The sequence below is a fragment of the Haliotis rubra genome, unplaced genomic scaffold (assembly GCF_003918875.1).
Source record: "Haliotis rubra isolate DU_JTF1 unplaced genomic scaffold, ASM391887v1 Scf116, whole genome shotgun sequence".
Classification (NCBI taxonomy): domain Eukaryota; kingdom Metazoa; phylum Mollusca; class Gastropoda; order Lepetellida; family Haliotidae; genus Haliotis; species Haliotis rubra.
The window spans coordinates 124,560-136,832 of record NW_025765070.1 but is presented as its reverse complement, the minus strand read 5'-3'; the positions used below and the strand labels follow the sequence as shown (position 1 = coordinate 136,832).

The window sequence follows — 12,273 nt, the reverse complement described above, 5'->3', positions numbered from 1 at the left end:
ACAAATGCCTTAGCAGACATTCGACCTCCTGGTCCACCATAGTAGATGAGGTCTGAGGTGTTTCGGTAGACTGAATGGTTGTAGGTCGTCGAGATGTGCATTGATGAAGACCTGTAACGGACGTAACTGTAGTCTGCCTCTGACTGTCATGTCTTGGGCTGACGTGAGGAGACCCAACAGGCTCTGCCAATGTCGTAGTGGTAACGGAGAGAGTAGGGCTAGAGGAATGGTCTGTTGGATCTTGAGCCATCGGTCTTCTGGAACGACGATACGGTTGAGAGTCGTGATAAATCGAATGCCTAGAAATTGCAGATCTTGCGATGGTACTAGGTCCGACTTGAGTAAATTTACTAACCATCCTAGCTGTGTTAGTAGCTTGATGATGTAGTTTAACTGTAGTTTGAGACACTGTGGATCTTGATCTACTTGTATCCCGTCGTCAAGGTAAAACGCACTGCGTAGCCCTAGACGATGTAGGTAGGTGACGATAGGTTTCGTTACTCTTGTGAATAACCAGGGGGCCAATGATATTCCGAATGGGAGTACTTCCCATTGGTAATGCAGCCCGTCTAGTGTAAATCGTAGGTATTTCCTGGATTCGGGATGTATCGGGATGTATCGGGATGTGTAGATACGCGTCTTGCAGATCTATACTGGCCATGTAATCCATGGGACGAATTAACTGCCGTAATTGAGGTAGATGTATCATGCGAAACATTGGTGGTTTGCGTAGATAATCTCTGTTGAATGTGCTCATGTTGTAAATGAGTCTGTATTTCTCCTTGGAGTTTTTCTTGGGTACTAGGAAAACTGGGGAGTAGAAGCCTGGTTCGACGTTTACTTGATCTAGTACTTCTATGGCCTGCTTGGTTAGGAGAGAAGTAACAGCCTCTCTTAACTTTGGTAGTTGTTGTGCCTGGAAGTCGAACTTGTGAGGGTTGACTGTCAGCGGAGGCGTGGCCTGTAGTTGGATACGATATCCGTTGAAGAATGTTGGAGACATATGGGTCTTGTAACATTCCCCAGTTCTCCCAGTGCAGTTGAAGGCGTCCACCCACTTGTGACGGTTGTACTGGAACGGCTGGGGGTGGAAGACTCCAGTCGTTCCGAACCTGTCTTTCATCGTTTATAGTTGCAGGAACCTCTGGGTGCCCTGCCTCTTCCTGATCCTCCTCTGTAGTTGCCATATGGGCGACGAAAAGAATCTTTTCCCCTGAAGCTGGCCATCTTCCTATCCCGTGCTCTCTGTAATCCAGTGAATTTAGATTTCTCTGAATATCTTTGTGAAGTCTGCCTGATGACGCTGGCTAGCGTGTCCATCGACTTTATCATATGGACTTCTCTAGAATCCTTAGTGACTTCCTTTGGAGACTTTCTCTATTCCTCCGTCAAAGATGGATGGTGAGGACCACGGGCTGTATAGAGTGGAGCTGTAAACTGCTCACCCCAGCTGCAGGAAGCGAGGAGGCCTTGACGACGCGCTAAGGTTAGCGCTGCTGAGACTGATGTGAGATGATCCGTTAGGAACTGCTGGTCCTTCTTCTGCATAAGTAGGGCCGAGTAGATCATTCTATCATCTTCAAAAGTCGTGTCACGAAATCTGGTGATAAGAGTCTCATTGATCGTTCTAGATCTATTAAGGCCAAAGAACATACGCCTTGTCATGGTTTCTATCTGAACCAGCTTGGCGATCGCCAATCTTATAGTTCTTATTCTTGACATCGTTGATCACTTTGTAATTATCATCGATGTCTTGTGCCTTGAGGAAGGGGTCCATATTATGGGTTGAAAACTTCTTAGCGTGAAAGTGCGGTAAGTGTGGCGTTTGAACTTTCGTGGCTTTATGGAAGGCTGTGTCCAAATTCTGTGGCACCGCAGCAATCGGGTCGATCGGAGGTAAGGTGATGGTGTCTGCATCGTCTTCCTTCATCAGGTAGGTATGCGCCGAGTTACCACTCTTGGAAGGTGAAGAAAGGTCTAGGTTGTTAACCATCCAATAACGTATCTCAGCGTCTGAGAAAATGATGCCTCCATCATCTTCTACCCCAGGATCGCTGATGAGAGGTTGATGCTCTTCTGATGGTGGGCTATGTGCTTCTACCACTGTACAGGGTGACGTTAAAGGAGACCTGACTGGGGACTTCCGTGGAGACTTGTGTGGTGACCTGCGAGGAGATCGACGTGGTGATCTACGAGGAGATCGGCGAGGTGAACGGCGAGGTGATCGGCATGGTGGATGGCGAGGGATCGCCTTGGTGAACGCGGCCTGACGAAGCTGCGCCTAAAGGTTGACCTTCAAAGATCTGTGAGGTGAATGTTGATAGCTTCAAGCTCTTGTGGAATCCCTCGATGTCCTTCTGGACGAAGATGATTTAGAGCCTGTTAATGGTGCCTTCGGCGAACCTTCGCGAAGCTTCCTCTGCGTCCGGTCCTGGGGAGCGACGACTTGACCTTCGTGAAGGCTTTCGTTAAGTCTGGTGGTCCGAGTCCGAATCTAAGGATGAAGCCGAGGTAGGTGATGATCTATAAAGCCTTCGCGCAGGCTGTACATCTGGGTCCTTCGTCAAGGTGGTCTGTGACTTCCTTCGCGAAGGTGGCTTCGTCGTGGCCGCTACGTTGACGGGGGGTCCCTCTGGGATGTCGTCTACGTTGGAGCCTTCGCTAAGGCTCAGGTCCTGGGCTGGTTGTCTCTCCAGTCTGTAATGGTCCTCCATCATCTTCATGATTTGCCGCATCAGGTCGTCTGGGACGGTCTGTGACGATGTAGTCGGTTCTTGAAGACTTCGTAGACTTTCCCTTGGAGGTAGACGCTGCCCTGGGGCTACGGAGTCTGCGTTGAGTAGATGTCGAGGCCCTCTTAGACTTTGGCTGCGATGACGGGATGTCTGGGGAAGCAGGACGCTTCTTGGAGACGGCGGACTGCATCCCACACCCCTCCTCCGAGGGAAACTCTAGCGGAACACCAGACGGGAGGGGGTCGTCCGACAGCAGCTGACTGGCTGGGGGTTCCGATGTATCGGCCATGTCTAAACCTTGTTTGCGTGACCTATCTGCTGGACGTCTCAAGACGCAAAGATGATATTTATTAAAAGCAGAATTAGATAGATTAATACAGTAACTGCAACGTGAAGCAAACGCACAAGGCGTAGTACAGCTAGGGCATATTAAATGCGGGTCAGCAGCAGAAAAACGTAATGTACAAATAGTACAGATTTTCATCAACGTAAACTAGCTGAACAATCACGAAATCCCGTGAATAAACAGTAGAAATACGAAAAATTATCAATACATATTAATGAAGGATACTAGCTACACCTCTATAGTAAACTATAAGAGGTAACTAACTAAGAATAACCAAAGGATATAGTGTGTCAGGAGACACAGGCGCTCTCACATCCTGCTCACTGGGCGAAGAAGGAGAGAGTGAAGCATGAGGCCAGAAGGTGGCGCAGCCTTTCCCGCGCATGGGGCAAAGGGAGGCAACTCTTGGTGAGTACTAATTAGTGATTTTACATTGAAGGGAGCTTCAATTAAGGAGATAGAAGTGTTCCACTATGTTCGCAAGAAGAAGAAGACAAGCAAAAGTGCATGAGTCAGGATAAGGAAAAATAAAAGGTTATCCTGTGCAGTGGTTTTGACATTATTGGCCTCCTTACAACTGATGGATGTACACATCCCTTCAATTACAGTGGGATGACTGACATGCCCTGCTCACCTTGAGTGCTTGAATTGTGGCCTCATATTCTACATGATCCCGCTTGAACCGCCGTGACACTTCATGCATAGTATGTGCTTCTCTCACCTACAGGAGAACCACAGGATTAAGACACACACAGACCTCACACCGTATAAACTGTGGCTAAACTCTGAACATTCATCATTGGAGAAAGAAATAAACTGCAATGTGAGTGCTTATATTAGCTTACCTTGGCTTCATTAAGCTCAATCTTGATGGACTCCATCCCATGCTGATGGCCTGATCTCTCCTACAACCAAAAGGTGTACTCCTTAGTCATTTAGTCACAGTCTGGTGAAAAAGGGTTTTCAGTAGTGATGTGAATAGAAAGCATTCTCCTTTCCAAAAGACTAAAGTTATATATTACTGTTTCTTAGTGAATAACTTTTGAACATTTAGGTAGCTAGTTACAGACTTTACAGATGGAGTGTTGGACAGGGATCAAAGATAGGATGTTTGGTCTGAGAAGGGAGGTGGGGCAGGGCTTTGAGAATGGAGGCTCATCAGGGGTCTGGGAGGGAGGTTGGACTGGTGTCTGCGAAAGGGAGGCTTATCAGGGGTCTGGGAGGGAGGTTGGACTGGGCTCTGAGAAGGGAGGCTCATCAGGGGTCTGGGAGGGAGGTTGGACTGGGCTCTGAGAAGGGAGGCTCATCAGGGGTCTGGGAGGGAGGTTGGACTGGGCTCTGAGAAGGGAGGCTCATCAGGGGTCTGGGAGGGAGGTTGGACTGGGCTCTGAGAAGGGAGGCTCATCAGGTGTCTGGGACGGAGGTTGGACTGGGGTGTGAGAAGGGAGGCTCATCAGGGGTCTGGGAGGGAGGTTGGACTGGGGTGTGAGAAGGGAGGTTCATCAGGGTCTGGGAGGGAGGTTGGACTGGGGTGTGAGAAGGGAGGCTCATCAGGGGTCTGGGAGGGAGGTTGGACTGGGGTGTGAGAAGGGAGGCTCATCAGGGGTCTGGGAGGGAGGTTGGACTGGTGTCTGAGAAGGGAGGCTCATCAGGGGTCTGGGAGGGAGGTTGGACTGGGGTGTGAGAAGGGAGGCTCATCAGGGGTCTGGGAGGGAGGTTGGACTGGGGTGTGAGAAGGGAGGCTCATCAGGGGTCTGGGAGGGAGGTTGGACTGGGGTGTGAGAAGGGAGGCTCATCAGGGGTCTGGGAGGGAGGTTGGACTGGTATCTGAGAAGGGAGGCTCATCAGGGGTCTGGGAGGGAGGTTGGACTGGTGTCTGCGAAAGGGAGGCTTATCAGGGGTCTGGGAGGGAGGTTGGACTAGGCTCTGAGAAGGGAGGCTCATCAGGGGTCTGGGAGGGAGGTTGGACTGGGCTCTGAGAAGGGAGGCTCATCAGGGGTCTGGGAGGGAGGTTGGACTGGGCTCTGAGAAGGGAGGCTCATCAGGTGTCTGGGACGGAGGTTGGACTGGGGTGTGAGAAGGGAGGCTCATCAGGGGTCTGGGAGGGAGGTTGGACTGGGGTGTGAGAAGGGAGGCTCATCAGGGGTCTGGGAGGGAGGTTGGACTGGGGTGTGAGAAGGGAGGCTCATCAGGGGTCTGGGAGAGAGGTTGGACTGGGGTGTGAGAAGGGAGGCTCATCAGGGGTCTGGGAGGGAAGTTGGACTGGGGTGTGAGAAGGGAAGCTCATCAAGGGTCTGGGAGGGAGGTTGGACTGGGGTGTGAGAAGGGAGGCTCATCAGGGGTCTGGGAGGGAGGTTGGACTGGGGTGTGAGAAGGGAGATCAAGACAGTGTGTCCTACCTGAAAGAGCTGCCTTTTGTATAGCTCAGCCTCATCCTTGGCAGCCTTCTCTCGGTGCTGCAGCTCAACCAACTTCTGCTTCAAGTCCTGTAAACAACAACACTTCCATATATACAGAAACAATTACAAAATACATGTCACATGTCTTGTCCTGTGTAAGTTAGAGGATGGTGTTTGCTATGTGAGGACAGGAATTTTGAGAGACAGCAGCAGCATGGTCAAACAGTAAAGGTCAAAGAAAGGTCAAACGTTACAATATTATAATACCAGAATCTATGTGTTGAGCTCCACTACTATCTAGACATACACAAAATAACATTACATAGCTAGGTTATGTGTTGTGATACACAAACAGGACACAACAGAAGCTCACTTGATTTCTCAGTTGAGCTAAAAAGATGCAAATAGTGGTATCTTTATAAAATAAAAAATGCTCGGCCTCAGGTAAAGGAATACTTTTAATATGTGTAAGGGTAACATTATTATGCTAGTGTTGATATCTGCTATATATAATTGTCAAACTCCTCTTGCCTAGAATGAAGAAGTAGGATCTGGGCCCCTGATGGCATGTTTATCCCAACCATCAACTGTATCCAGATGGCACAGGATTATGTGAGTTCAACTGTAACTAGAAACCAGGAGTTCCCCAGACAGGTGTACTTACATGGACTTTAGCTGTAGATTGAGCATTCTGCCCTGCAAGGTCAGCCTTCACAGTACTCAGCTCCTTCAGCTCCATCTGGAAGACACACACTTCCCTAGTCAGTACCCAATACAAAGGAGTTGAGTTGCACACCTCATGTCAGTATCTGATACAAAGCTCTGTCACGTTCTCTCCTGTTTCAACACCTGATACAAAGGACAGGCACCCTCTCCCTTGTCCCAGTGCCCACAACAAAGAATATTAGTCACACTGCAAAGTGTAGAGGTGAACAAAACCCAAACATGTCAGTCATATGCCCCAGAGTAGCAGTATATAACAGAAAGAATATCAGACACATGCCTTAGTGTAGCAGTACTCAATACAAGAAACACCAGTCACATGGGCTAGAGTAGCAGTACTCAATACAAGGAACACCAGTCACGCTACCCTGTGTGACAGTACCCAACACAAGGAACACCAGTCATGCTACCCTGTGTGACAGTACCCAATACAAGGAACACCAGTCACGCTACCCTGTGTGACAGTACCCAACACAAGGAACACCAGTCACACTACCCTGTGTGACAGTACCCAACACAAGGAACACCAGTCATGCTACCCTTTGTGACAGTACCCAATACAAGGAACACCAGTCACGCTACCCTGTGTAACAGTACCCAACACAAGGAACACCAGTCACGCTACCCTGTGTGACAGTACCTAACACAAGGAACACCAGTCATGCTACCCTGTGTGACAGTACCCAACACAAGGAACACCAGTCATGCTACCCTGTGTGACAGTACCCAACACAAGGAACACCAGTCATGCTACCCTGTGTGACAGTACCCAATACAAGGAACACCAGTCACGCTACCCTGTGTAACAGTACCCAACACAAGGGACACCAGTCACGCTACCTACCCTGTGTGACAGTACCCAACACAAGGAACACCAGTCATGCTACCCTGTGTGACAGTACCCAACACAAGGAACACCAGTCATGCTACCCTGTGTGACAGTACCCAACACAAGGAACACCAGTCATGCTACCCTGTGTGACAGTACCCAATACAAGGAACACCAGTCACGTTACCCTGTGTAACAGTACCCAACACAAGGAACACCAGTCACGCTACCCTGTGTGACAGTACCCAACACAAGGAACACCAGTCATGCTACCCTGTGTGACAGTACCCAATACAAGGAACACCAGTCACGCTACCCTGTGTAACAGTACCCAATAGAAAGGTTTGTTTGTTTGTTGTGTTATACAGCACTCAGCAATATTCCAGCTATATGGTGGCGGTCTGAAAATAATCGATCTGGAACAGACAATCCAATGATCAACAGTATGAACATCAATCTACACAAATGAGATACGATGACATGTGTCAACCAAGTCATTGAGCCTGACCACCCGATCCTATTAGTCACCTCTTATGATGAACATGGGTTGCTGAAGACCCAATTCTAACCCGGATCTTCACGAGTCTTAAACAAAGGAGGTCTGTAACATGTACATTCATCTGGTGATAATGACCTTTGACCTGCAAGAATTGCCAAATGAATTCCCCAGGGACATGTGTAAAAAATGTAATTTTCTGACTAAAATTGATATTTGCTATTATGCTTGTCTCCTTCCTCTTGCGAATGATAGTGGAACACTTGAAATTCCTTGAAGTTCCCTTCTAAAAAAGTGGACATAAAATCACTCACCCACGACTAGCGTCCCTTTCCTCCCTCAGGCGCCCAAATGGTCACATGATCGGCCATATTTGTCACTCTCTCCGTATGTAAGCCCGACAGCCCGATTTACAGGGAAATCCAGAGTGCCATAAGAGGGGAGGTTGGGAGGGCTCACGTCATGAGTCATGATGAGTATAAAATAGCAATTTTAGTCAGAAAATTACATATTTCTCCTTATCCTGACTCATGCTAATTATGCTTGCAGAATCCGTTTGAAACGGTGGTGGGTCAAGCCACGTTCTGGATTCACTGGTTGTAGAGTTACGTCCTTGGGAACTTATGACGGCACTGTTGAAGATTCTTTCAACTTCTCTCTGATGAGTCTGGGGGGACCACAACTTGTCAGATTTCTTCGGAAACTTCTCTTGACATTTTCGTGTGGATTTGCGCGCAGGTTGATGAAGGTCCAAGTTGGAAGATCGTATCTGCGCAGTCTGTAGGTGAGGTGAGGTGAAATTGGGTTTAACGTCGTGCTTGAGAATATTTCGCTCATATGACAACGTGCATGCGTGTGTATGTGTATGTGTGGCTGCTTGTACTAGCCCAGACTGAAGCTGGTTTTATAGTGCTAGCTCACTGAGATACCATGCCGCAGTGAAGCATGAATACCCCACTCAGACACATTATACTGACTCCGAGCCGACCAGTCCTTGTTGTACCCATTAATGGCGAGCGCCAGGCAGGGACCAACAAGTACCATATTTTAACGTCTTTTGGTATGACGCGGTCGGGGATCGAACCCGCGACCTTCCGCTCTACGGGCGGACACTCTAACCGCGCAGTCTGTAGAATCCTGGAGAACGACTGGATTTACTTCTGTGTTAGAATGCTTCCTGCTGAGATGCTGAAACTGCGTGGAGGCTCTATCGTGGACTGCTAACACTAAGCTGGCGTTCGTTGAATCCTCCAGGTTTCTAACTGCTGATACTGATGACAGTAAAGATCTTCGCGAACGTAACCGTTCGTGCAGGCCTTCATCCGAGAGCTTGTATAGCTAATATTTCTTCACGCAGGGCGACTGTCATCGGAGGGGTCTGCTATGCTGAGCTGACATTAGTAGAGTTCTCCAGACTTCTAACTTCAGACGGTGAAGTTGGACATTTCTCTATCTGAAGATCCATAATGACGCGAGTCTCTGTATGTAGAGCTGTGTGCAGGTGAACGGTCCCGGTGTGACCGTGTATTCCTCCTAGAGTCTGGAGCTATCTCTCTAAGCCTTTACAAAGGCTGATAGACGTAATCTCCCCTCTCTCTATGAGATGATCTCTATGAAGAGCTTCGCGCAGGCGATCGATCCCGATGCGATCTTGAATCCTTCCTGGAGTTTTGAGATAATTCTCTAGGCCTACGCGAAGGGGGGTTCCTAGACGTAGCTTCCCCTCTGTAGGAGTGCCTTCGCGCAGGCTCTCGATGGGCGTCATATCTGCGACGTCTGTAGGGTTCGGGAGAACGTCTCGATTCCTTCCTGCATGGAGACTTCTTAGCAGCAATCTCTCGAGTGTCTACGTTGGTAGCGGAGTCCAGACTCCTCACTTCAGATGGGGAAGATCGTCGTGTCCGAGAGCCTTCGCGCAGGCTTCCCTCTTCATCCAGATGTGGTGGGGAGACTGTAGAGCCTTCACGCAGGCTAGTAGTCGTTGTAGAGGTCTTCATAGCAGCCTTCTCCTGAGCGAAAGCGACGTTCCATCATCAACATCATCTGGTCTGTAAACTGTTGCATGGTCAGTCCCGGGTTGAAGTTCTGCATTGTCTGAAGAGACTGCTGCAGGGATGATGCATCTGATACTGAAGAGACGTCATCTAAGGCTCGCTGCACTCGTGAAGAGTTGACGCTGCTGCTATCTCTGGTACCCGATGTCTGCGTTGATAGAAGGTCTTCTGTCAATGTCTGCGCTGATAACAATGCCAATGTAGCTGTAGAAGCAGGCTTCGTCTTCTTACGGACTTCAGGTATGAGGATGGGTGGATCATCATAAACATCTGCTTCTTCCCGGAGGAACAATCTCGGCTGAGAAAGATCTCGTCTTCTGTGTAGAGCTGATCTTAGACTTCGCTGAAGTCTTCATCGTAGTAGCCTTCTTCTTCTGCGAAGATGAAGATTTAGCCTTCTTCATCTGCGATGAGGTCAGCTCAGTAGACAATGATCTCTTATGGCCTCCGGCATTCACCACTGGTACATCCACCTGCTCCCGAGAAACGTTCTGCAATTCACTGGAATTATGAATATCTGCAGCAGTGGTTAACACACGGTTATCAGCGCAATCACTCGATTTAGACATGACTTGTGAATACCTACGTACCCAGTCCTTAGCATGTCTATCGATGGAAGAAAGCTCATAATCAAATTCAACCAAAGTTAACTTTACACAAGACTTACAGCGAGAGCTGAAAGAACATGAAACAGTGCAATTAGGACATAATAAATGAGGGTCAGACGCAGACACTCGGTACCTACAACGAATACAAGTTTTCATCAAATGTAAACATGAAGAAAACACATGTCAAACAACGGAAAATTTAAATCAAATTTCCAACCGTAATGTAGAATATAATCCTAAAAAACGTATACAGCAATAAGTTTGATGTAAGGTCCGAAAATATAAAAGGATATGTGCCGTATAGGGACCCAGGTGCTCTCAGAGAGTGACAAATATGGCCAATCATGTGACCATTTGGGTGCCAAAGGGAGGAAAGGGATGCTACTCCTGGTTGAGTGATTTTACGTCCGCCTTTTTAGAAGGGAACTTCAAGGGATTTCAAGTGTTCCACTATCATTCGCAAGAGGAAGGAGACAAGCATAATTAGCATGAGTCAGGATAAGGAAAAATAATAAAAAATCTTGTGCCACCAATGTCTGCAAACTTTTTCAAATATTTCCTGTTGACAGTGAAATTTCTTATCTGCTGTATAGAAGAACTATATTTAAGCTGCCCATATTGATAGTTGAGTGAAGAAGCTAACTGGTAGGTATTACAAGGTACCTGTAGTGGATTCTACTGCGTCATCTTCACAAGTGTAGAGTGTCTATAGACACACAACTGGAACCTACCTGGAGCTGATTGGCCTGATCCTGGGCAAGGAGATGAGCTGCTTCTACAGCTGACAATTTATCCTCCAATCGATGCCGGTCTGATGAAACATCTGCTGACCTTGACCTCAGGGAATGCAGCTCATTTTCCATCTGACCACAACAACATTGTGATAACATGCTATTTGATAAAATCCTGCTATACAACAGGCAAATAGTGGTGGTATATATTTATCAGTGTGTAAGAGAAATATATATTTAAAAGCACTCCTTTCTGATACTGATACAGCAACATTTGGAAGATATGACAAAGAAAAGTATTATTAACAAATTCAGCAATATAATTTTTGGACAAAAAGGTAAAGAACAAGGGCTTCGTGTAACAGAGAGATTTGTGAAATAAAAAGACGGAAAGACATCGAGAAAACCGGACATACCCTGTCGGCAACTGTGCGCAGATCTCGTAGCTCCTTCTCAAGATCAATGCGTAGAGACTTCAGCTCGTTCACTTCAATGTCCTTGAGACGAATCTGCTCATCCTGTGCTGCCCTCACAGCCTGAAAATACTTTCAGCATTACAGGCCACCACAACCCTCATTTTGCTTTCTGCATTATATATGGAAACTTGTAGTTTAACTGGGCTTGTGACTTTTATGGTCTCGTGAAGTAGGGTAGATCAGGTTCAAAGCTTACCAAGGCGTCTCCAAGCTCCCTTTTGAGACTCTCCAAGTGTATGACTGTGTTGCTGGACTGATGCCTACTCCCCTCCATGTCCTTCACCAGCTGCTCATTGCGCTGCATCATCTGCTTCCACGCATGCTTCTGTCGGTCCAGGTCACGCTCCAGCTGCTTCACCTTCATCTTCCATCTGCAGTTAAGGAACAGTTCAAGGATATAGGACCTCTTCGGCAAGACTAGCTTGATATACAGTGCAATCAATTAGCGCTGTATGGAGTCTGTGTCTATCCTATTGTATGCTGATATGCTGACTTGAAAGCATTTTACTCACCATGTCTTCAGCATGATAACCTCTTACTCTGGTGTGCTGGACAACATTAACACAACAGTGCCTTCCAGACCTAACACTCACTGTCTGTGTCCTGGGCATCATGGACACAAGAGTGCCTGCCAGACCTAACACTCACTGTCTGTGTCCTGGGCATCATGGACACAAGAGTGCCTGCCAGACCTAACACTCACTGTCTGTGTCCTGGACATCATGAACACAATAGTTCCTGCCAGACCTAACACTCACTGTCTGTGTCCTGGCCATCATGAACACAATAGTGCCTGCCAGACCTAACACTCACTGTCTGTGTGCTGGACAACATTAACACAACAGTGCCTTCCAGACCTAACACTCACTGTCTGTG

At 47.8% G+C, this 12,273-nt stretch overlaps 1 protein-coding gene across 1 annotated transcript in view; it reads right to left on the bottom strand.

Moving 5' to 3' along the window:
* Positions 1-12,273, bottom strand: part of LOC124255986 (centrosomal protein of 128 kDa-like) — a 92,512-nt gene that overhangs the window by 39,798 nt on the left and 40,441 nt on the right. Inside the window, 7 exon segments of the mRNA XM_046689930.1 lie at positions 3,716-3,802; positions 3,927-3,986; positions 5,481-5,567; positions 6,145-6,219; positions 10,922-11,053; positions 11,338-11,457; positions 11,594-11,768. Coding sequence (XP_046545886.1) covers positions 3,716-3,802; positions 3,927-3,986; positions 5,481-5,567; positions 6,145-6,219; positions 10,922-11,053; positions 11,338-11,457; positions 11,594-11,768 — 736 coding nt within the window.